Source organism: Dipodomys spectabilis, unplaced genomic scaffold, assembly GCF_019054845.1.
Source record: "Dipodomys spectabilis isolate Male_0828 unplaced genomic scaffold, ASM1905484v1 ptg000746l, whole genome shotgun sequence".
NCBI lineage: Eukaryota > Metazoa > Chordata > Mammalia > Rodentia > Heteromyidae > Dipodomys > Dipodomys spectabilis.
In genome coordinates, this window is record NW_024871423.1 from 660,361 (window position 1) to 684,123 (window position 23,763).

Genomic DNA, 23,763 nt, shown 5'->3' on the forward strand with positions numbered 1-23,763 from the left:
TGGTGTAAAGCCACTGGGCTCCCCCTTGATATACCCTTAAATCCCCCTAGGCCCGCCCCCGGCCTCTCGAACTCCCTCCCACCTCCTGTCACTCGGCCACACGGTCCCGCCCACTCCTCACCTCCACCCCAGTTCCGGCCCTCTCAGCCATTCCACATGCGCACAAGTGTCATGCTACCGGGGCGGGCCACGGAGCGGGGGCGGGGCTGGGAGGAAGAGGAAATCGGGGGCGGGTCCTAGCTGGGAGTGAACCGGAAGTGCAAGCGTTCCAGCTTCTCCTCTGCCAGGCGGAACCTGCTGTGCTGGGCCCGGTGGCCGCTAAAGAACTTTCAGTGTCCTGCCCGGACGGTCGCCGCCGCCGCCGCCCGCCGCGCCCGCCGGCCCCGCCGAGGCCTCCGCCGCCGCCCGGCCCTGCGCCCGGCCTCCCGCTCGCCCGGCGGAATCCGCCCTCGGCCTCCACCGCCTCCTCATTTTCCGCCGGGCCTACCGGTCCGCCCCGCCGCGGCGATGTGCGACAAGGAGTTCATGTGGGCCCTGAAGAACGGGGACTTGGATGAGGTGAAGGACTACGTGGCCAAGGTGAGCGGGGAGGGGGGGGTGGGCGCGAGGGGTGGGCGCGCGGGCGGGGGGGGGCGGCGAGGGGGAGGGGAGCTGGATGGGGAGTGGGGGATCTGGGATCGGGCCCGAGGGGAGGAGGGAGGAGGGGGGGAATTGGGGGAGGGGCCAGGGAGTGGGAGCTGCGAGCTGGCTGGGGGAATGGGGAGTGGAGGGGCAGCTGGAATGGGGCTGGGGAGGGGGAGTGAGGGGTGAGAATTAGGGGGAGGGGCTAGGGCGTGGGAGGGATGGGAGCTGGGATGGGGCTGGTGGGGAGGGGTGGCGGGGGCGGAGGGGGTGGCGAGGGCGGAGGGGGGGAGGCCCCGAGCTAGGGGCCTTCAGGATGGAGATGACACCGGGGACCCAGGGATACCATTCACGAGCGCCCAAGTGGAAAGCAAGAGGGATACAGTAAGTGGGTCCTGTTCTGCCCTGCAGTGGGCTCCCCCTGCCTTCCTGACCCCCTGGGGTGGAGCTGGAGGAGGCGGGGGAGGGGGGGGTTCTTTGGGACCACTGATCATTTGAATCTAGGCCCTTATCTTCATGCCTAAAGCTTTTCTTTGAATGAACTATTTCTCCACCTTGGGCTTGACAGTTACTGAGGAGAATATCGCCTAATATCAGAGGAGGATTTTCTTTTAATTTTAGGCCTGGCAGGAATTTAAAGAATGTATTGGGGGTGGGTGGGGGGAACAACCAAAAATAGCAATAGGCCAGATTCTGAAACCCTTGTCACTTGACTGTGAAGTGTTAACTTAGGGTGTGGCCTGACCCTCTCTCACACAACCACCACCACCAAAAGCGTCTGTTTCAAGTGTAAAGTTGGCAGTTGGCAACCAGAGTGTTTAGAAAATCTTAGTGGTTTTTTTCAACAAGATTGTTCCACATATGTAATAAGTAATATTGCCCTTTAGTCATAGTATATTTTGGTGTAAAATCGTGATTAAGAAAGCCTAACTCAAAGCTAATCCCAAAGTAAAAACCAGAATCCACTCTGATGGAATAATAAACTTTAAAAGTTCTGCCTTGCCTTTAGGTCCTGAAACTTGTCCCCCTCTTTTGTAGTCATAATAGAACTTAATGTTTCTTACCACTTTAAAAGTGGGATTTTTTTTTAATACCTCCCAAGACTATAATTTTATGATAAAACTGTGAGGAGCTTCTTGCTCACCTTCTCAAAGTGTGAAAACTGGGTGTAGATTTCAATTATTCAAAGGACCTCCAGTATGCTACTTCACAGGTCTGTGATAGGAAGCAAGTAAGAAGAAACAGGGTTTCTTAAAAGTTGCAGGATTGTGCAAGGTAGTTTTTCTCCTTCTAATGAAATTAAAATACAGATTTTTCATCTGCTTAGTTGTTATTGTGGTGGAATTTTAGGACTGGCTGCCTATGATTCATTGCTTTTTCAGCTAATGGCAAATTGAGAGCTGAATTATTTTTTATTTAAGTAGAGGGTAAAAAATTATTTGGAGCATCAGTAGATGTAGTGTGTCACTGTAGTGCTTGACAGCCGGTGGCTTTTGGTTTTCCTTTTGTGGCACTTAGGTTATTTGAAATATAAAGAAAGAAAGTTGATAAGTATTCATTGAATGATAATACAATTGAAAATATTTCTATTGTCTCCATCCATCCTGACTTACTACCACATGACCCAACCATTCATTCAAAGCACATTTCTGAGGGTTGTCAAGACTACCTTCTTAGTGGCTCTCACCTATACTTTATTCTGTATTCTTACATTGCCACCTTAGGTTAGTTGCTGTTGCAATAAAGCCTGGACTACATTTCCTTGACTGTAGTTGTGTTCTCACCCCATGCCCATTCTGAACTTTGCCTTCCAAGTCAGTTTCTATAGGTACCTTGGAGAGATCTCTGTATAATGTGACTGAACCTAGAGAGATCTCTGTATTATGTGAATCTGAGCGTCTTGATTTTTGATTTGATTTTTTAAGCTAATCTTTTACCCTGCCTTTAAAGTACCCTGTAATTTTTTTTTAATCACTTATTTGAAAGAGTAGTTCCTTCTTCCTTTGATATCCTAAGTTCTGGTCCTGGCTTTATAAGGTTACTTCTCTGAAAACCCTCTGCTCCAGACCTACTACAGTGTTTCATACAGGAAATCTTCTTTGTACTTTTGCATCTTCCTTGACCACACATTAATCCCTAGCGTCCAGCCTACTCTTAGGCATAAATACCATCTCTTCCAGAAAAAATATTTTGGCTTCAGCTTAAGATCTGCCTTCTGCGGGCTGATATCTATAATCCTAGCACCTCAGGAGGCTCAGGTCTAAAGATAAAATTCAAAGCCAGCTTGGCAGATTCTCAGAGTCATCACCAATTAACCAACAAAAGAAAACCAACAAGTGGAGATGTGAGTCAAGTAGTAGAGAGCCAGGCCTGAGTGAGAAAGCTGAACTAGAGCGCAAGGCCTTGAGTTCAAGGCCCACTATCAACAAATGTGTTTCTGCTAAGAAATTCTTTTTATTGCCATGTACCAGTAGCTCTCTGATCCTAGCTACTCAGGGGGCTGAGATCAGAGGAGTGAGGTTCGAACCCAAACCTGACAAACAAATCTGAGAGATTCTTACCTCTAGTCAACCAGCCAGAACTGAGGTATGGATGGCTCCAACCTTGAGCAGAAAAAGCTAAGCAAGAGCCCAAAGCCCTGAATTCATGCCCCAGTACCAGCACACACACACACACACACACAAGAAATTATTCTTATTCTTAAGTATGATTTTGGCAAACTTCACTTGTTATATAAGGATAAATGCCATTGGCTGGTTAATTTATATTGCCAGGTGTAGAAAGCACTCTGCTTTTACCTGTTCCATTTGCATTTTCCCATGCCATTTCAACAGTTCTATTTTTAAAGATGAAGTTTAAAAGAGTTAAGTAATTTGACAGTGTCACAAAGTGAGTAGCCTGAGATACGGAGATTTAAATCCAGCCTGTCTGAATCAAAAGCCTAACCACTTCTTTTTACCAGTCTGCTCTGAAATAATTAGCTGGTTTCTTAACTCAAAATGGGCTAAAAGAAATAAGCACATAAAGAAAATGAGAAAAGCCAGGCACTGGTGGCTCACTCTTGTAATGGTAAGCTATTCAGGAGGCTGAGATCTCAAGAACTGTAGTTCATAGTCATCCAGGGTGGAAAAGTCTGAAAAATTCCCATCTCCAAAATAATCATCCAAAAGCCAAGCTGGAAACAAGGTTCAAATGGTAAAGTAACAGCCAAACAAGTGCAAGGCCCTGAATTCACTAAAGAAAAGAGAGTGGAGGGAGTATCACAAGAAACGTTTACAACAAATTAGTTCAAATTATGAAGGCAGAAAAGTAGCTACAGTTTTTTGTTTTTGGAGTTTTTCTTTTTTTGAAGTATAAGCTGGGAGTTGGTGGTTTATGGCTGTAATCTCAGAGGCTGAAATCTGAGGATTACAGTTTGGAGCCAGCTAGGACAGGAAAGTCTGAGACTCTTACCTCCAATTAAGCAGCCAAAAGCCAGAAATGGAGGTATGACTCAAGTGGTAGAGTTCCAGCTTTAAACGAAAATACCAAGCGGTAGAAGCTCTGTGCTCAAACCCCAATACCTGCACTCCCACCCCCCAAAATTAAGTGTGGCAATATATAAATACCTACTACTGATTAATAGACTGGTATGATATGTCTGTATGTCTGATTGCTTGACAGTTTGTGAATCTTTGTATTTATAGTCATAATTTTACCCTGCACCTTCTTTTTTGTTTAAAATGTGATCCTACACAATTCAGCAAGCCCTGTCTTAGGAAGAAACAAGTAATTATCGAGATTTCTTGTTTAAATTAAACATACTTTTAAAAAGTGTTTTATGATCTTAAGAGTTTTGAACTTGAGCTTTGCAAGGTAGTATATTGGTGTTAACATCTCTATGTAATGAATATTACCAGTCTCATTTAGAAATGAAGAAATGTGGCAAAGATGAAATAATTTGCCTGGGCTCATAAAGCTTTTGAATGGTAAAGCTGAGATTTGAACTCAGTTCCATGGATTCTGAAGGAGTTTCAAAACTCTTGTATTAACCACTTTACATGACCTTGACCTTTGATTTTCAACAGTGCTAGATAATTCAAAGAATAAGATATGATACTAATTGTGCATGTCAATGTTAAAAATTGAAAACCAGGACAAGATGCTATTGATCTACTGAGACTACTTAAAGTTGAACTTTTTTGAGGGTCTAAAGTTCTTTGAGGAAGATGCTTATATATTGATTTGATAAGTAGCCCCTTAGAATTCCAGCCCCTTAGAATTCCTAGCGGAAGCCGGGCGCCGTTGGCTCACGCCTGTAATCCTACCTACTCAGGAGGCTGAGATCTGAGGATCATGGTTCAAAGCCAGCCTGGGCAACAAAGTCCATGAGACTCTTATCTCCAATAAACCACTAGAAAACCAGAAGTGGTGCTGTAGCTCAAGCAGTAGAGCACTTGCCTTGAGCTGAAGAGCGCAGGGACAGCGCCCAAGCCCACAGTTCAAACCTCACAACAGACCAAAAACAAAACAAAGAATTCCTAGCAGACCTAATAAATGTACTCACTTGTTTACACGTTCTTCTGTTTCACTTGCTGTGAAATACTATACATCAGGCCTCAAACTTCCCCTTCTCTGTTGTTTCCTTTCCCTCTTCAACCCCCACCCTAATTACATCTGCCTTTGACACTTAAATAAGTTTGAAAAGCAACTATTGTGCATCCACTGAGAGGATAGAATCTCTTGAACCTGAGAAAGGCATCAACTCCAATCTTTAGAAATTGCAACACTTACTGGAATCATTTCTCATTTATTAGTAAAATAGCCAATTTAAAAGAGTCTTATCTTGCTTTTAGTGGAGTTTCCTTTTTATTTTTCATTCTTTTTTAAATTATCAGGTTATCATCAGAAGAAATTATTACTTGCATTGCTTTTTGGCAGCAGGACTGGTGACTCAATATGAAATACCATTTTTTTTTTTTTTTGGTCTTTCCTTTTTTGTACTGGGGATTGAACCCAGGACACTGCACTTGCTTTGCCACTGAGCTGCATCCCAGCCCTGTATCATCCTATATTGATTGGTACCTCAAGTAGATAAAATAAACTTCGTACAGCATAGGTACTGTACTTTCAGCCTTTTTTTCTTTGAATACGTAGTAGAAGCTCTTTCTTTACATTGGAACATGTAGTTGCTCAAACGTATTCTGCTTTAGGATTGATTTTAAACAGTCTTCTCTTGGCGTAGGTATTGTTTAATGCATCAAAGCTGATTTAAATTACGGATACATGCTTATATTTTACAAACTAAAGCTCTTTTGAAAAAAGTGAAATGAAGTATTTCAATTCCTATTCTCCCTGACTAGTTTATTTATTATATAAAACATAATAGGTATTTTTAAGACAGAAAAGTATACAGAAGACAAACATTAGCCTGAAATCCTACCAATATAACCAGTAACTTTAGGAAGTAAAGACAAATTCATTCCAGCACAGGTAAAAATACTGCAGTTAGGACTGAAAGGTGAAGGCTTCCCCTACCCAGTTCCTAATTAAAAGTTAGCCATTCTTTTTTTTTTTTTAACTGTATTTTTTTTTGTCTTTTCTTTTTTGGCACTGGGGATCGAAACTAGGATGTTGCACTTGCCAGGCAAGCGCTTTGCCACTGAGCTACATCCCCTACCCATTCTTAAGGGATTTGTTATAATTTCAGAAAACATTGGAAATTCACTTAACCATTTTCTCCTTTAAAAAAATTCTGTCAATACTTCAGCACTTGCTTTTGTAAAATATTCCTTGGGACTTTTTCTTGGATTTCATATTGAAATTTATTCCCCTTTAAGATGATACATCGTATTCCATTTTATGGGTATCATGTAATATATCGCACTGATTCTCTTTGGTAAACATTGTTTCCAGTTTATTTTTTGCTATTAATATTATAGTGACAGTCTATCAATCAATAGATCTTAAGTTTTGAAAATACATCTCTATTACATTTGATAATATTCAAGGATTTAGATACACATCAGCACATGAGACTGATAGTTCATTCACACCATTTAGCTTTTTAATTTTGCTGCTTAGGTAAAAAATGATGCGTTGTTTCAGTTTGCATTTTTTTTAAAAAAGAGGTTGAACATTACAGAGCTTTACTAGTCATTTGTATTTTTCAAGTTTCACATTTAAATCTTTCTTCACTTTCTAATAGGTAATTGGCCTATTGTTTTTTTTAAATAGATTTGTACAAGCCCTGTAAACATTTTCCTGGGGCTTGCAAATGTTATTCCGAGTTTTGTCTCAACTATAGTTACTTTGCTTTAAACAGTCTTGTAACTTGGCTATTCTGCCCCTTCTATTCTTTATTCTGAAGTCAGTCATGAAATAGGAATGTAATTTGTTAAATTACATTCTGTAATTACATGCCTGGCATATGGTGAGTTCAGTAATTCTTAGCTATCATTTATAACCACAAATTTGTTTAGAAACAAAACTTTAAAGATGGCCTAATCTAACTTATTTTGTAGATAAGAAAAAATGGGATGTCAAAGGTCTTGACCAGATCCTTGTCAATTAGAACTAGAAATTTTATTCTGTTTTCCTTACCATGAATGGGTATTTTTTTCCCCTACCACAATATTTTGTTTTCTAATAAATCATGGGATACTGGATGCTAACCTATCCTGGCATAATCTTTCAGGCTTTACTCCACCTGTTCGGTAAGTTTCTGCTTGAATCAGTCACTTGTTCATTTCTGAAATAAAACACGTGAGGCCACACCCACTTGTTCAGAGGCTTACTTAGTTCCAGCTCCTTGACGTTCAAGGACATGGGGCTAACGTAACGGCTCATTTCTAGTGGAGGTCCTCTTTGCTGTGCCACATTAGTGCACAAGGCATTGGTGAGAGTACGTGTGGGAACAAGCAATCACAAAGCCAGACAAGAGGCAGGAGAGAGCATGGACTTAACCATATTACCATTTCAAGGACAGTACCCAAAGTGAATCCAAGGACCTCCTACCTAGGCTCCACCTTTAAAGTTCAGTCCCCATCACCACATTGATTCAAGCTTTCAGTACACGGGTCTTTGGAGAACAAACCACAACACTGCTGAGTGCGTGCGTGCATGTGTGTGTGTGTGCGTGCGCGCGTGCATATGTATATATGTATGTGTGCGCACGCAGTGTGTAGACTGGGGCATGAACTCAGGTTCATCTGCACCTCCAGCTTTTGGTGGTTAATTGGAGAAATGGAAAAGAAACAGGAGACTACAAAAGCATCAGTAGTACAGTCGTCTGTGGCTACATAATTTGGGCGCCATGTTTGATTTTTTTTTTATTTCTTGCTGTTAAGCCTCCTTGCTTCTTGTCCATTTCTCCAACCTGCCCAGTAATTCTAGGAACTACTCTTAGTATCTTTATTTGGCAAATCATTTTCTATCTAACAAGACAGACACATGTGATTCTCACCAGCTGCCCAAGGCTGTCTGCCTGTATTGATAATTTTGTATGGCCCTCAAATGATGTCTCTTAGCAGAAAGAATATTCCCTACTTCTGAAAACTCAAACTTTATCCAGCTTTCCACACTGTTGTTGTGGAGGGGTGTCTGTGTGTGTGTGTGCGCGCGCGCGCGCGTGTGCGTGCGCCAGTCCTGGGTCTTGAACCCGGAGGACCTGGACACTGTTCCTGAACTTCTTTGCTCAAGCCTATAGACCCTTGAGCCCCAGCTGTGGAGATTTTAAAAAAGTCTCACAGACTTTGCTGCCCAGCACTCTGGCTTCTAACCACAATCCTTGGATCCCAGCCTCCTGAGTAGTTAGGTTTACAGGTATGAGCCACTGGCAACTGGCTGTTGTGACAATATTTTTGTAAATGTAAAGCTAGCTTCCATTTGTAACTCTCTTGACTATCATTTTAGAATTTTAGAACTTTTTTAGCCATGTCTGTCTGACTTAAAAGCTTTATAGTCCTGTGAAAAATAGGAATCATCACTACTTTTTCAGTAGCATTAGTGAAACAGTATTAAACCCTACAATTACTAGCACATTACTTCTCACAATATAAAAGTGTACCAGTAAGACTGGAAGATTCCTTCCTGCAAACTCAGTTCTTTGTAACACAGTTCTATTTGTTGTTGCAAAGTTTTCTCTAAAATGATTTTTAAACTGAAAGGAATTTCTAGAAAAACTTTCCAACTATCAAAATGTCTGCCAGAAATGTTCCAGAATTTCCTCCCCAGCTGTCCTGCCAGTCTCATGACTGCCTTGGTTTCCAACAGCATACATAAAAGACAAGGCTAGCTAGTTAGCAGTTTTCACTGGTTCATTCATAGTTTATTCAGCAAATACCATTTGAACATCTACAGTGCCAGCTACTGTGTTGGATAAGGGTAAATGCAATTGGAATAATACTGTTGAGGATGGATTTTCTTCAGAGGTTCAATCAGGTATACAGAAACATAGCAAATAAGATCATTGTAAGGTTTCTAAATTATTTTCTTTCATATGATTAAAATCTATAAGCAGCTGTATATTTTGTTAAGAACATACACAGCTATGTTAAAAAAAATTAATGTTAGAAAATAAAAGTGGGTTGATTTTTATATTTCTCAGATCTTCCTTTTGGTTAAGCCATTTGTTTTCTGTTGTAAAGTTCCAAACAAAATTATCAAAGCATGTGAATTTGTTGTAATTTGGACACTGTTGCTTGTCACCAGTACAGTGGTACGTGATTTTTGCAAAGTTACTCTGAAATGGGGCTGTTAGTGAGGGCACTGGGGAGGGGGGAAGGAGGGTTGGTCAGGGGCGATGTTGAGAAGTAAGAGTTGGAAAATGAAATGTCAAGGCAAAAACAAGGAAAGAAGGACCACAGTATTCTTCCCAGAGGAAAAAAAAAAAACGAAGAAAACCTACTATTTGAAAAATACTAAGCACTGCAATCTTGACTCACATCTAGCTAAATGGGAAATTGACTCTTGCAGATGTTGGTGTATTTAATACATTTGCTGCTTTCTCCTATCAGATGACCAGTACTTACATGCTGTGCTATGAAATGATCACATATGCTAATTTAATCTGCTGTTTGTTAGTAGCTTTGGGAGGGCTCTGGTCTCTGTGACAGTACAGTATGTACTTGGCCTTAGAACTCAATTGTATGGATGAGTACACACCTTGAAGATCAAAGGAAGAGAATTATTTTTCTTTTCTCTTGAAGAATAGCCTTAAAAGAGTTCTCAGCAGTGTCAGGTACCCATTTCATTTAGAAATAGTACAAAGAATGCTTTTCAAGGTGCGTGTTTATTATTCCTATAAACAATCTAGTACAATGTAGGCCTGTCAGAAATCACTCTTTTGAAATGTATATCAAATGCACTAGAATTAAAGAGGAAGTATGCAGCTATTACAGATATGTCACATATATGTGAGCATGTTTATATTCTATAGTAAAATGAGTTAAAGTAGGGGAGACAGATAGAACAAGGTGAAGAAAGTCCATGAATTGTCACCATCTTTTAAAAGCCAGATAATTTCATACCAGTATCTCATGGAAGCTTGGGTTTTCTTAGTGGTGTAGCTTCCATTTATGATTCTTTTGAGTACTCTGTTTTTGTAGCTACAAATGCAAAAATAAAAACCTATTTTCCTAATCTAGAATGGGGGTAGGTGACATTAAAAGTATAAAATGCACACACACAAATTCTCAAAAGACAGGGAAGTTACAACAGCCAATTTTTGTTGTTTGTTTTGCCATGAAGAAACCCAAGGCCCACCAAGTCAAGCTTAATATCAGCCTGGAGTGGGTATAGCAGTAACAGCTGGAGCCTAGCACTGGAAGGAGCTTCCAGCCTAAGGACCATAGAAGTCCCATAAAGTCATTGAACACATAAGTGAAACACACACCTGTGCTGCTTGTCAGCTGCCTGTGCGCTCGTATTGATAATTTTGTATGGCCTCCGAGTGATGTTAGAAATATCCAAATCACCTTTAGCTGCGAAAAGATTCTCCATCCTGCCTGGTGTTTTTCCACAAGTTAATACCACCTCTCTAGGTAAAAGTAGAACTTAAATGGGCAGTGAGAAGTTAGGTAAGATTAAGTAACTAGGGAAATTGCATTGGATAGAAGGAGGAGTTCTTCACAGGGCCCACGATGCTCAGAGGGACTCTTTTCTCGTAGTATCTGTTTTAAAATAAGAATAATGCTGATCTTAGAATGGATCTCCTGTTTTCTGTAATTCTGTATAGCGTTAATATTGGTCTTCCTTAGGTATTTGGTAGAATTTGGCAGTGAATCATTTGGGGCCTAGAGCGTTCTTGGTGGGAAGGTGATCTGTGGGACCTGATACTGACACCCTGTGTCTTCATTCTTAAGATCTTGTCAGTTGTGTTGATTATCTTGAGTCAGTTTTTCCCCATATTTTTCTGTTAGTTTGCTGCTCTGATCTTTCTCTTGCTTGCTTTGCCTGTGTTTTTTTTTTTAATCTGATTTATCTTAATGAAAGACCACTAACTTGTCCTTTTACTTTTCTAACATAAACATTTATTGCAGTAAACTTCTGAAGTGTTTTGCAGCGTCCCTGCATGTGAGAATCTTTTGTTTCTGTCAGTCACACAGGCAGGCCTTCCAGTGCAGTCAGTCCCCTTTGTTAAATAAGTATAAGAAAGCTTAAACATCGAATATCTCTATTTATGTTAACCAGTTAGGACTCAAATTATAGTTATACTGTGTGTTATTATGTGAACTCTTCAAGTTTTTGTTCATTTGAATTTGCAAGAAATATAATTGCTTCATGAAATTCAGTGTCTTAAAAACATTAGTTCCCCCCTTCCCTTTCTTTAGACTTCCATCCATCTAAGTATTGATTTTATTTGACTTGTCATTACAAGGGAGAAGATGTCAACCGGACACTAGAAGGTGGAAGGAAGCCTCTTCACTATGCAGCAGACTGTGGACAGCTGGAAATCTTGGAGTTTCTGCTGCTGAAAGGAGCAGATATTAATGTATGTATAAGGCATACATGAATACAGAAGAGCAGTGTTTAAGGAAGACTGCCTTAAATAACGTAGTCCAAAATGATAACCAAATTATTTGTAACTTAGAAATACATAGTTGGGGTTTTAAAACCCAGCCAAACAGACTGACTTTTTGAAGTTGATAAACTGAGGGTTTGTTGATTCCCTCGTGGCCATACCCTTTCAGTTTCTAAAGCTTGGGAAATGACCGCCGTCTGTAGGTAGCATAGGTCATGTAGCGGCGTATAGGACTTGAAGTCCAAGGCTCCATCTAATCTGGAGAATAGTATAAAGGTAGAAGAGCAAGTGATGAGGCAGGAGTGCTTACCTCCTGACTTTAGCCCTGTGTGTCTTCTGTATTTCAGTTTTGGAACTAGTAACCTTGACAGCAGGAGAGATGTACTTTTTCAGTTTGTAGTTCTCATGGTTGTAGTTCTCTTGTCCCTGCCTCTGCCTGTGTTTGGCCCCTGACTGCTCATCCTCATTCACATTGGCATTTCTATGCTTGTAAGACACTTAGGCTCAAAGAAACTACTGAAGTAGTGACATAGTAAGTGAGCTGAGGTTAGAGTTCCCCTCCACGGATTCCCACAGAAACATTGCTTCTTGTGGATTTATGCTTTTTGTCAACTCTCTTGATTCCACAAATTTATCCCTATGGAGTAATTGTGGTATAGAAAGGCAAGTAGGTATTTACAGATTTTAAAATGTTGGTAAGTTCTTGAATTAGATCTAAAAAGATCTTGTAAAATTCTTTTTGTCACTTCATAGGCTCCAGATAAACATCATATTACTCCTCTTCTGTCTGCTGTCTACGAGGGTCATGTTTCCTGTGTGAAATTGCTTCTTTCAAAGGTGAGGTCAATTGTTCATTTTTATTGCTTTGTTCCTCTCATTACAGTGTAACTATATAAGCTAACTACTTGCTTGTTATTTGAATTATGTATAGCTACAAAGACAGTAGTAAGCTAGAGGCATTATCCAAAATTAAGATCTAGAACACTGTTACTTAAAATAGCTAGTCTAACTAGAAGTGGCTCAGAACTGTAATCCCAACTACTCAAGAGGTAAAGATCAAAGGATCTCAGTTTGAGGCCACCTCAGGCAAAAAGTTAAGGAGACTCCTTCTCAATCAGTAAGCCAGACAAAGTGGTGTGCCTCTGTGATCCTAGCTATACACAAGAGACTGTAGGTAGGATGATCAGTCTAGGCTGGCCCCAGGCTACAGTGGAAGGCCTCAACCAAATACTAAAACAAAAGAATGCAGTGGTAGGCCCCTGCCCAAGCAATACATAAAGCCTTGAGTTGAATCCCGGGTAGTGCCATAGATATATGTGTGATATATTTACATGTAAATACATTTATATTATATGCCTTACTGTAATAGTTTTTACTATAGAGAGAATTGGAAAAGAAGTAGCATATAACACTGAGAAAAAAGGCAGCATTCTAAAAGTATTTATTTCATACCCTCTAAAACAGAGAACTTCTTGTTTTGTTTCCCCTATACTTAGTTTCATTTTAAACTCAAATCTTGGATTTAAGATTTTTTTGTTGTTGTTTTATATTCTGCATACATATCAATAGCAGGTTTTAGGTGGTACATATGATACTGCTACAGATCTCTAAGATAATACAGGCCTCTTAAGAAGCACAAATAAGTGGAAATAAAGTAATGAATACAGCATCTGTGGCAGGTTATGCTCACCAAGATTTCTAGTCACTGTCTCATTGTTGACTTTCATCCCTGGAGAAATACTTCTTGCTTACTGTACCAAAATCTTGTTGCCAGAGGCTACAAATAATGGTTCATAGTTCATGAAAGATTTATTAGTTAAGGCTGTTTGTACTGTAGGTCCTTAAATCTTGCTGAAACAGACTTAAACAGTCAAGTCTTCACTGACTCATGTAACTATACAGTTGAGGCACAGTTTGACCCTGGACTTGAGCCACCCACCATGATTTCTTTTTGCCTTGTCAGCTCCCTTCTCTAACACTGACTGAATTCCCATGGCATCAACCATGGGAATTCCCTCACCAAGAGTGAGGGAAGAGGATGGGCAGGGGAGGGATAAAGAAGAATGTTGAAGGGGTCACATTGATTAAGATGCATTCATTGTATTCATAAACTCCTTTGTACCACTACTTACAGATAATTTATAAAAGAGAATTCTGTTTTCCTTTGACCTTTTCTTCTCAGCCACAGGTCTTGGCTCTCTTAAAAGCCTGTGGGATTCTTTTAGTTTAGGATTGTTTACTATATGAACTACCCCTAAAACATAAGAAATATTAGCAAAATTAATAAGAAATATCAGGTAGCTGAAACAGGTTACAAAAAAAAAGTACACTCTAAGAGGTGTCCTAGGAAATTGAATATAGAGTAAGTGAAAAGGAGAAGCACGTGAGCTTGTGTAACTGACATCCATAATAGAAGAATGGCAGCTAACAGCACAGCAGTCAGGAAACAATGCATAGCCACCAATTATTATGCAACTCTTAATTTTAGTGACTCACAGTTATTTCAGAGCACTCTTAAGGTAACTTGTTCCTCAATCGTTGAGACACAAAGTCAGTCTGCTCAGAAAATACTAAAACCAATCAAATCTGATTATCTTTATGATGTTAGCATATCTTCTGTTCTTTTGTTTTTCCAGTCCCTTAATAGTGAAATTCTAGCATTATTAAGTCCCCAAGTGTCTGTGGAAACAATTTTATGGCTTGAGCTGAAGATCAGATGTAAGGAAGGACTAGAAGTCAGTTCTATCTGCAGCACAAGCAGATAGGTGTACTTGCAACTAAGCGCCATTTTCATCTGGTATTCTAGCTAAGGTAAAATCTGAGCAGCTCCATAGTCTCAAGCACACATTTTATGGTTGGTTTTACATAATCTTTATGACAGAAAGACTTAACTGAGCTCTGCTTCTGTGATTGCATTATTTTGAGAAAAGACTGCATCATAAGGAGCCTAAAATTTACCCTGTAGTTTCTGAAGAGCCAGTTGTTAAACAGTCGATAGGTTTCACAAATCTTAGGCCAGAGTACCTCACTATTTTAGATGGTTTCTGTTAGGGACCTATAATGATGGCAGAAACCCCAGTTTAGTTTGCAGTTTTGCTTCTGTCTAGCTCTGTGGCTTTGAGCAAGTTCTTTAACATCACAGCCTCAGCTTTGCTTCTGTAACCTGGGACCAGTACTTAACACATAGAGTTGGTAAGGTTAAATAGCTCATGGCTAAATGATACTTCCCATGTACAAGTACTGTTTTCAGTGCTTTACATCAGCTACTTCTTCTAACCATCCCAATATGAAGTGGGTACCTTAAACCCAACCCTCATTTTATCATTAAGAAAACTGTCCAGATTATACAGCTGATAAGGTTCATTTTCTTTTTTAACCAAATACCACAGACTGGGTTAATTAATAGTGACCAGGAATTGATTTGGTTCATAGTTCTGAGCACTGGGAAATCCAAGAGCATGGTCAGCATCTGGCAAAGGTCTCTGTGCTACATCATTGCAGGTCAGAAGGCAAAAGGGAGCAAGGTGGGTAAAGAACAAGAAAGGGTTGAAGTTGTCTTGATAACAAATCCATTTTCACAGAACTCACTCCCCACTAACAACACTAATCCATTCATTATCTGGAGCCATTATGACCTGGTAACCTCATTGGCTCTACCTCCCAGTTAAGGATGAAGTTTGTAACCGATGAGCTTTTAGAGGACCCATTCAGACCATAACAAAGGATACATGGGTGTTCACATCCTGTCAGTGTGGCTCCAGAGCCATGACTTTATAGCCAAATCTTTAATGAGATGGTGTGTATATAAAAGCCTGCTGAAAAGCCTCACACATTATAAAGTCTTACTAAATATATTAGTATACACTCAGGATTGAGGGAATTCTTGTTGTAGGAATGAAGGGTTTTCTGAAAACAAGCTTCATGAAATGAAAATAGCTTTGTTTTAGATGCTGAAATAAGGATATAGGTTGACCCACTGTAAGAATGAGATTTACAAGACATGTTGAAAACAAACTTTACAACTGTGGTAGGGGAGGAAAGGGATGGTAGGGGAAAAACAAAGGAGGGAGTAACAATGCTTGATAGGAAATGGACTCATTACCTTACTCATGTAACTGTCACCCCTCTGTACAGTATCTTTACAATAAAAAATATTAAAGACTCATTTACACTTCATCCTTGTATTTCCACAATGAATTTTTCCCTGAAAAATCCTTGTTTAAAAAAATGCAGTACAGAGGTTAGTGTCAGCATTATAGTTTTACAAAGAATAACAAAACAAGTTATACCTATTATATCTGCAACTGAAAATGAACTGTAGTCACTATGTCCAAGTAAGAAATAAAATGAAATATAAAATGTGTCCCAGTGCCCATGTATATGCATGGTTTTCATGTTAGTATTATTGGAGTGACTACTGGAAAGCTTTTAAAGTACCTGACTCTTAAAAAGTTAATCAGAACCAGGCCCAAATATCTCACATCTATAATCCTAGCTACTCAGGAAGCTTAGATCTAAGGATTGTAGCTCAAAGCCGGCCTGGGAGAAAAGTTGATGAAACTCCTTCTCTAACCAGTAAAAAGCTGGAAGTGAGGTGTGGCTCAAGTGGTGAAGTGCCAACCTTGAGCAGAAAAGCTAAGGGAGAGTAGTATGAAGCCCTGAGTTCAAGCACTAGTAACACACACACACACACACATGCGCCACGGTAATCAATTTATATGGAGTGAATTTTTAGGAGAGAACAGATGAGACAGTGGTAGCAACAGGTAGGTGAGCATTTCAGCCAGTGCTGTGGTTAGTGTTTGCTGTTTCACAGTGCATAGCGGGCACATTGTTGGGGCAGGGGCAGGGTAGTGCAGATGGAGGAGCTCAGCCGTGAAGTTGGAAAACCTAGGCTTAAGACCTGGTTCTACAACTTAGTAGCCAGTAAATCGCTCTATCTCCACCAGTGGGATTAATGCTGTTCACACTTCAGGATTATTTGGAGAATCAGAAAAGGTAATGGTTGTTGTCCATCTGTTTTCAGTACAATACTTGTGAGAGTGATAACTTTGCATATGTGATTGTTTCCTCTGTCCCAGCTAGATTGCAACATAAGATGTCTCATTCTCAGTGCCAGAGTACAGTAGTCAACAAACATTTTCTGTGAAGGACCAGATAGGAAATATTTTGGGCTTTTTATACCATATGGTCTCTGTCATAATGACTCATCTCTGCCACCATAATACAAAAGCAGCTATAAACTACATGTAAATGAGTGGGTGCAGCTGTGATCCAGTGGCATTTTTTTCAGAACTACATAATAGAAACTCAGTAAATATTTGTTGAATGAACATGTCATTTAATGTGCTCTCCAGCTTTAAAGTTGTCAACAGATGAGATGAGACTTCACGTGTATGCCATCTTACAAAGGTAACGCCTTTTGAGATAGACCTCATTTTCTAAGGTGAATACAAAAGAGTAAACAAGTACACAAATAGGTTTGCCTTAGTAGTAAAAAGTACTGTGGAAAAAAATAGAAAACTGCCTTTATACTAATAGTACTAATAGTACTTCTGAATAAAAAATTTCTTGAGAAAATTATATACATTTCTCTTAAGAATAAACAAGACACACTCCAACTTTTCCTGAATATTTATCTACATCAGGCATTCTGGGGTCTGTTGGACTTTCTGGAATTTTTTTTTCTTCTTTTTTGGTCAGTGATGGGGCTTGAACTTTGGGCCCTGGGCGCTGTCCCTCAGCACTTCAGCTCAAGGCTAGCACTGTACCACTTGAACCATAGCCCAGCGCCACTTCCAGGTTTTCTCATGGTTTATTGAGATGAGAGTCTCACAGACTTTCCTGCCTGGGCTGGCTTTGAACCACGATCCTCAGATCTCAGCCTCCTGAGTAGCTAGAATTATAGGCATAAGCCACCAGCACCTGGTTTTCTGGAATTCTTAATAACTAAATTCATTGCTAAGCTTTAGTGGAAATTGGATTTGTTGTGTTTTGTTTTGTTTTGCTTTCTTGCCAATCAGATCTCTTATATACTCCCACTGTTTAGTGTAACCAGCCTCCTCCTGTTTGCTGTTTCTCATTTTATTTGGACTACAAGAATTGAGTTTGACCAAATGTTTTTTTTTTCATGCAATTGTTTCTAACATATTTATAAGATGATTTCTTTGTTGCTGTATTTGATGTTGATAATATTTGTGGAGGGGAAAAGAAAAAACAAAATGTTTAAATAGGATACAGGTGGACCCATTGCAACAATGAGATGTATAAGACGTTATATCGAAAAACGAGCTTTACAACTTGGGCAGGGGGGGTGGGGTGCTAGGAGAGGAGAAGGGATGGGAAGGGGAAACAAAGGAGGAGACAACAATAAGAAATGTACTCATTACCTTGCCCATGTAATTGTAACCCCTCTGCACAGTATTTTCACCCACAAAAATTAATCTATAAATTGCTGAGAGAGGACCACGGCAGACTTGTGTGCTATAAAGAATTTAAACCCCAGAAAGCTGTTTATGTGCTTAAAATCATTGCAGTTTTAGATTCACTTCCTACTTCAGATATACATGAGGTTGCTGAAATCCTGACTTGATTCAAATATCATCAACCTCAGCCATTCACTGATGGCGCATGACTATAATCCTAGCTATTCATGAAGCTGAGATCTAAGGATTGGTTTCCTAGTTATCCAAGACAAATCCTCAAGACTCTTACCTCTTAAGTAACCAGGAAAAAAAAGCCAGAAGTAGAGACGTGACCTAGGTGACAGAGTGCCAGCCTTGAGCAAAAGAGCCAAATGAAACGAAGTCGGAGTTTGAAGCCCAGCCCCAGCCCCCACCCCCCAAAATAGTTATAACGATAAGCGTTTGGAACACATATTCTTTGACTTGGCCTTAATTCTCTGTTACGATCTTAGTCCTTACATTCATTTTTGTGTTAGATTCCAAACTGCCTTCTCTTCACGTGAATTATGAACCATGATTGCTAAGTTTTCTTTTTTTCCTAAGACAACTAATTATATTCTAAGGTCATAATAGCCTTATATAGAAATGTCCACTAAGGCCGTGTGTGTGTGCACACGCGCGCGCATGCGTGCACGCATGCACAGGCACACATCTTTATGTGTGTAGAGATAGATCTGAATCTATGTATATATCTAAGTACTAGTATTTTGACTGAATTTACATATTTTGCATTCGTATTGCATCATATATGGCAATTGATGAGTAAAGCTGTAGTAAACATCTTCATGAAAGCTACTTGTAAGAAAAATCTTACATTATCAGTATAGGCATAAACCTTCTATTCTTTTTTTTTTTTTTTTTTGGGTCCAGTTGTGGGGCCTGAACTCTGGGCCTGGGCACTGTTCCTCAGCTCTTCAGCTCAAGGCTAGCGCTCTACCACTTGAGCCACCTTCCCAGCCCAAACCTTCTATTCTTAAATTACTAATCCTCTTCTTGGTTTGTTTGGCCATCTAAAGTCAAAAAGACAAAGACAAGCAGGTTAATATATTGTTTCTTGCTTATATATGTTCTCAATTGGATTGTAAACTACTTATGAGTAAAGATAGCATCAATTCAATTTTTTAAACATTTCCTGTATTCTACTACATACTATTAAGAAATTCAGTTATCAAAAACCATTGCTTTTGAAGATGAATAAATTACTCATAGCACCTTAAAACTTACTGTCTTGAATCATCCACAGGCTGTCTACACTTCAACCTGGCCCTAACAGCTTTTCTTTACCCAGAAAACACCTGAATCAGGCTCAACATACAGGCAAAGAAACTTAAGTTTTCTGATCTAATCAATATAAGAACCTACAATATTATTCTGTTTTGAAACTGTCTTAAAAAGAATAACTTAAGTAGTATGCTAGGAAGCTTCTGTTCACAGCAGAAATGCCTTATTGATCCACCGATACGGTCTTCCACAAATAGCACTATATTATGCTTAGTACCTATCATCGATTGACTTAATAAATTAAAAGAATAATGATTGTCTAGTTTGGGGCCCTTTGTAATGTGTTAAAAATGAAAAATCTAGTAAGTTTGGTCTCTGCTTTCAATATATTTAGTGTAATAGTGAAAGGATACAACTGTGTGAAACAGCTAGCCCATTGAAGTATTGTGATTGCTAGGACAGGAGTTGTATATAATGTTGTAGGAATGAAAAAGTCAGGTGTGATCTTGGAATCAGTCATGTGTTGTTACTAAGAGTGTCATTAATGACTACCAAGTACCACAAATGTAACTTCCTAAAGCTAGTGAAGCTTGGTGTCTTAATTAGGAGCCTGAACCAGAATTGGGGCATTCCAAGCAGAGGCAGCAATGGAAAAAGTTGTAGGGACAAGAAGACAGAATAATGCAATGATGTGCCATGCATTTGGAGAAGAAGGATTTAACAAGAAGTGTCACTAAAGAGGTGCATAGGGAACACACTATGCCTAAAATTTTGTTGTCCACCTTCAAGTTTGTATGTAAGGCTGCAGTTCATTGCTTTTAAGAAGGTAATCAGACTTGTGTTTGCAGTCACTCAAACAGATGTGTGCAGGCTGAAGCATATGATATAAGAAGTGAAAACACAGAAAGCTTTGCATTAAGATGCTTACGTGAAGATTATAAAAGGGGGAACTATTTGGTGTCAGGAAAGAGTGGGTTTGAAAGATAGAAAAGAGGGTAACAAGGATGAATATTAGAGAAGCGCATAAAAATGGTGTAGTGAGAGCCACAAAAACCATTACGGTGGGGGCAGGGGTAGGTGGGTGGTTAAAGACTAATACAGATGGGTCACTGTAGTTTAAGTTCTCAGTGTAAACATCAACCTGTGTCACAAGACCTCCTGATCGGTCTTCTACCCATGGAATTCATTAATGGAGCCCTTTCCTCTCTTTTCCAGGGTGCTGATAAATCTGTGAAAGGTCCAGATGGACTGACGGCCCTTGAAGCCACTGACAACCAGGCAATCAAAGCTCTTCTCCAGTGATGAATGGATGGACTGATAACTCAGGACGAATGACTCTCCTGTGGCCTCACACTGCTGCCTGTCTGTCTGTCACTCTATCTGCCAGCTTCTTCAGCTAAATACTTTCGAGAGTGGTGAGGGGAGAGAGAAATTCATAACAAATCAAACTACCAGAAAAAAAAAACAAAACAAAACATGTCTTGGAGGAGGGGGGAAAATGATCGGGCTTTTACTGGGATTCCTGATCGAGCCAACCTCTTTTCCATTTCTAACAAAATATACAACTCATGCCCAAGGGAGAGCCAAGACAGAGCATTCCAGGCTCATTTGACCCTTACAGCTCCCTAGCTAATTTATTAATTAGATTGTGTTGAAGGTCTAGTTATACAAAGGCCAATTCCACTTACTTGGTAGCCATAGCTGCAAGCAGTCGTGGCTGCTGTGATGTAAACTTAGGGTGCTGAGATAAGCAATTAGCTACAGCCTTCTGCCTTAAGAGTGCACTCTCCTGGGGATCCTGGCTAGTTAAGAGCGCTGCCTGTGGTTGGTGACCAAACCTCTCCTCAGAGACTTTCAGCTCTATGTGAAAGCTGGGTTAAGTGAGGAGGGGCATAATCCCAAATTACTGGATGATTGAATTTTGGATTTTCTCTCCCCTTTCACATGGATTTCATGTCTCTAGATAAAACTGACTAGTTTTATTTATAATACCTTAAATTTTAGACGTCTGAAGGAGGAATCATTTCAGTATGCATAATTTTTTTCTCCTGTAGGTTCAGACATAGACATTTATGTAACATTTAAAACACTTTCATATTCCTGCTGGTAGTAAAAGGAGGTTTAATAATAGAATCAGGTTGGGGATGTAGTTCAGTGGTAGAGCGCTGTCCTAGCATAAGTAAGGCCCTAGGTTCAGTCCCTTGCACTGCAAGAAAACAAAACAAAAAACTCCTTGTCTAAAATAGAACCATAATAGCCATAAGTAGGTTAGTGTCATATAAAAACAGAACAGTTGTCTTAGTACCTATGAATTCTCTTCATCTGCTTTTTGAGTGACTCGGCCTCAAATTATGTTTGGAGAATCAAGAAACATTCTTTGGAATGTCTCTCTTAGACCCTTCTTGGACTCCGATTACTTAATGCACCAAAGCTATCACGGGGGTGAGGTTTATTGTTTGGATAAATGTAACCCCATCTCTTTAAAAATGTTCTTGTCACCAGGTTTCCCTGAGTTGTTGCTAGGCTTCTGCTGCATATATGCCAATCCACCTACATAATATGCTTTGTATCGTTTATGAACAATAGACTTTTTTTTGTTTCATGAATCGTGAATTGTATAAAGAGTAACAACTTCATAATCAATTCTGTGTTCTTAAAATACAGTGCCCTAAAATGGTGTTCTTGGGACCTGCAGAAAATTTAGACACATCTCCAAATACTAAAGTAGTAAAACTAATTAAAACATACAGTCTTAGATTTGGTATATTGCATTTCGAATATTAAGATCTCTTTGCTTTGCCATCCATATAAGCTTACTAGAAATAGTAGGGATTTCCCTTAGGCAACTAATGCAATAATAATTGAATGTACCTCAAATTTTTAAAGGGGTAGGGGTGGGCTAGGGACTTATATTTAGATTATGGATAATAAAATTAATGATATTTTTAAGGCAATGTAGCATTCTACAGCAGGGTTAAACTATTATCGAGAGCAGTCAGCCTGGGTAGTAAGTTTTATTGATCAGTTGCTGATTGTGTGTGTGTGTTTGTGTGTGTGTGTGTGTGTGTGTGTGTGTGTGTGTTTCCCCATGACTCCTTTTTTATCCTGTGGCCTTTCAACTAAGCCCTGTATTTTTCCTATGTTCAAGAAAACAATCACAAAACAATGGTTTAAATACTTTGATATATTTGGCTAATTCCTGCTGTCTTAACTGAACATCCTGATTAGAAATGGAGGGCACACTCTGTAACTATCAAAAATAGTGCACCAGAGTGTTTTGATATCCTTGTTTCCACCTCTTGGTATAATGCTATTTAAAATGCCTGAACTTTCCACAGTTTTCACCTCTCTTTCCAGTGTAGTGTTGCAGTGGCTGCTACAGAGAGTGCACTGTCCTTTCATTCCTGAACTGCTCTGTGTCCTGCAGTCATTCTGGTATCAAAACCACGTGATTCTCCCTATACTCATGTTCCATGTAATGCAGTAGAGGCTATTTTGCCTTCTTTCTTGGCTATTTTGTATACTCCATAACTATGAAGCAGTTGCTTGAGCAAACAACCTGTAGAATAGGCTGACCAAGGTGGTTTACAGTGTTGTTGTTTTTTAACTAGGTTATTTATATTGTATTTCAGAACCACTTGGCAGATAAATCCATAAACACTTTGAGTAAAGGAAGCTAAGAACCCGATCTGCTTTTTGGTACTACATGCATCAGCAAAAGGTTTTGTTTTGTTCTTCACTGAATTACTATTTAACATCTCAGAAAAATAAATAAAATTTGCATGTTCTGTAGTATAGTATTAAATCATTTTGTATGCACTGTAGCAAGTACAAACAGGCAGTTTGCCGGTTTCCGGTAGTACTAACACACCCCTCTGCAGTTTCAGACTGGGATCTGCAGAGTCCTAATACCACACCCAGTTAGTTACCCATATAGTTCTGCTGTGCTCCACTCACCTGCTAGACCTAGCCTGGCCGGCACAGAGGAGTAGGAGGGAAGTGCAGTGTGTGAAAGCCACAAAAATTGATTTCTGTCCCCAGGTAATAGATTTAAAATTTATATGTACTTAATCATAGATTTTTGTTTTTAACTTCACCTGAGCTGCTGTTTCCATCCATGCAATATTGTATACTCAACTGTGTATAGAAGCTGGTAAGAGTGCCCTCCTACATAAATGAGCAGTTTGCAGTGTTTTGCATGCAAAATTTTAAAAATTTAAATCGTTCTGATTCTATTTTGTAAATGGAGGAACAATCATATCTTTCTAAGCAGTAACAGGAAGACTAGTGCTTTGTGCATTTTGATATATTTCAGTTTTTTTCCATATTGTCATACTTTTGACACAATTGAGTTTCTCATAAGTATCCTAGTTCATGTACATCCGAATGCTAAATAATACTGTGTTTAAGTTTTGTGTTGCAAGAACAAATGGAATAAACTTGAATTGTGCTACA

At 39.6% G+C, this 23,763-nt stretch overlaps 1 protein-coding gene across 1 annotated transcript; it reads left to right on the forward strand.

Annotated features, from left to right (window-relative positions):
• Nucleotides 1–388: 388 nt before the first annotated feature.
• On the forward strand, nt 389–23,763 carry Mtpn (myotrophin). Its single transcript, XM_042672642.1, has 4 exons — nt 389–579; nt 11,480–11,593; nt 12,377–12,460; nt 20,524–23,763. Exons 1-4 carry the CDS (start codon nt 508–510, stop codon nt 20,608–20,610), a joined length of 357 nt encoding a protein of 118 aa, XP_042528576.1. The 5' UTR covers nt 389–507; the 3' UTR covers nt 20,611–23,763.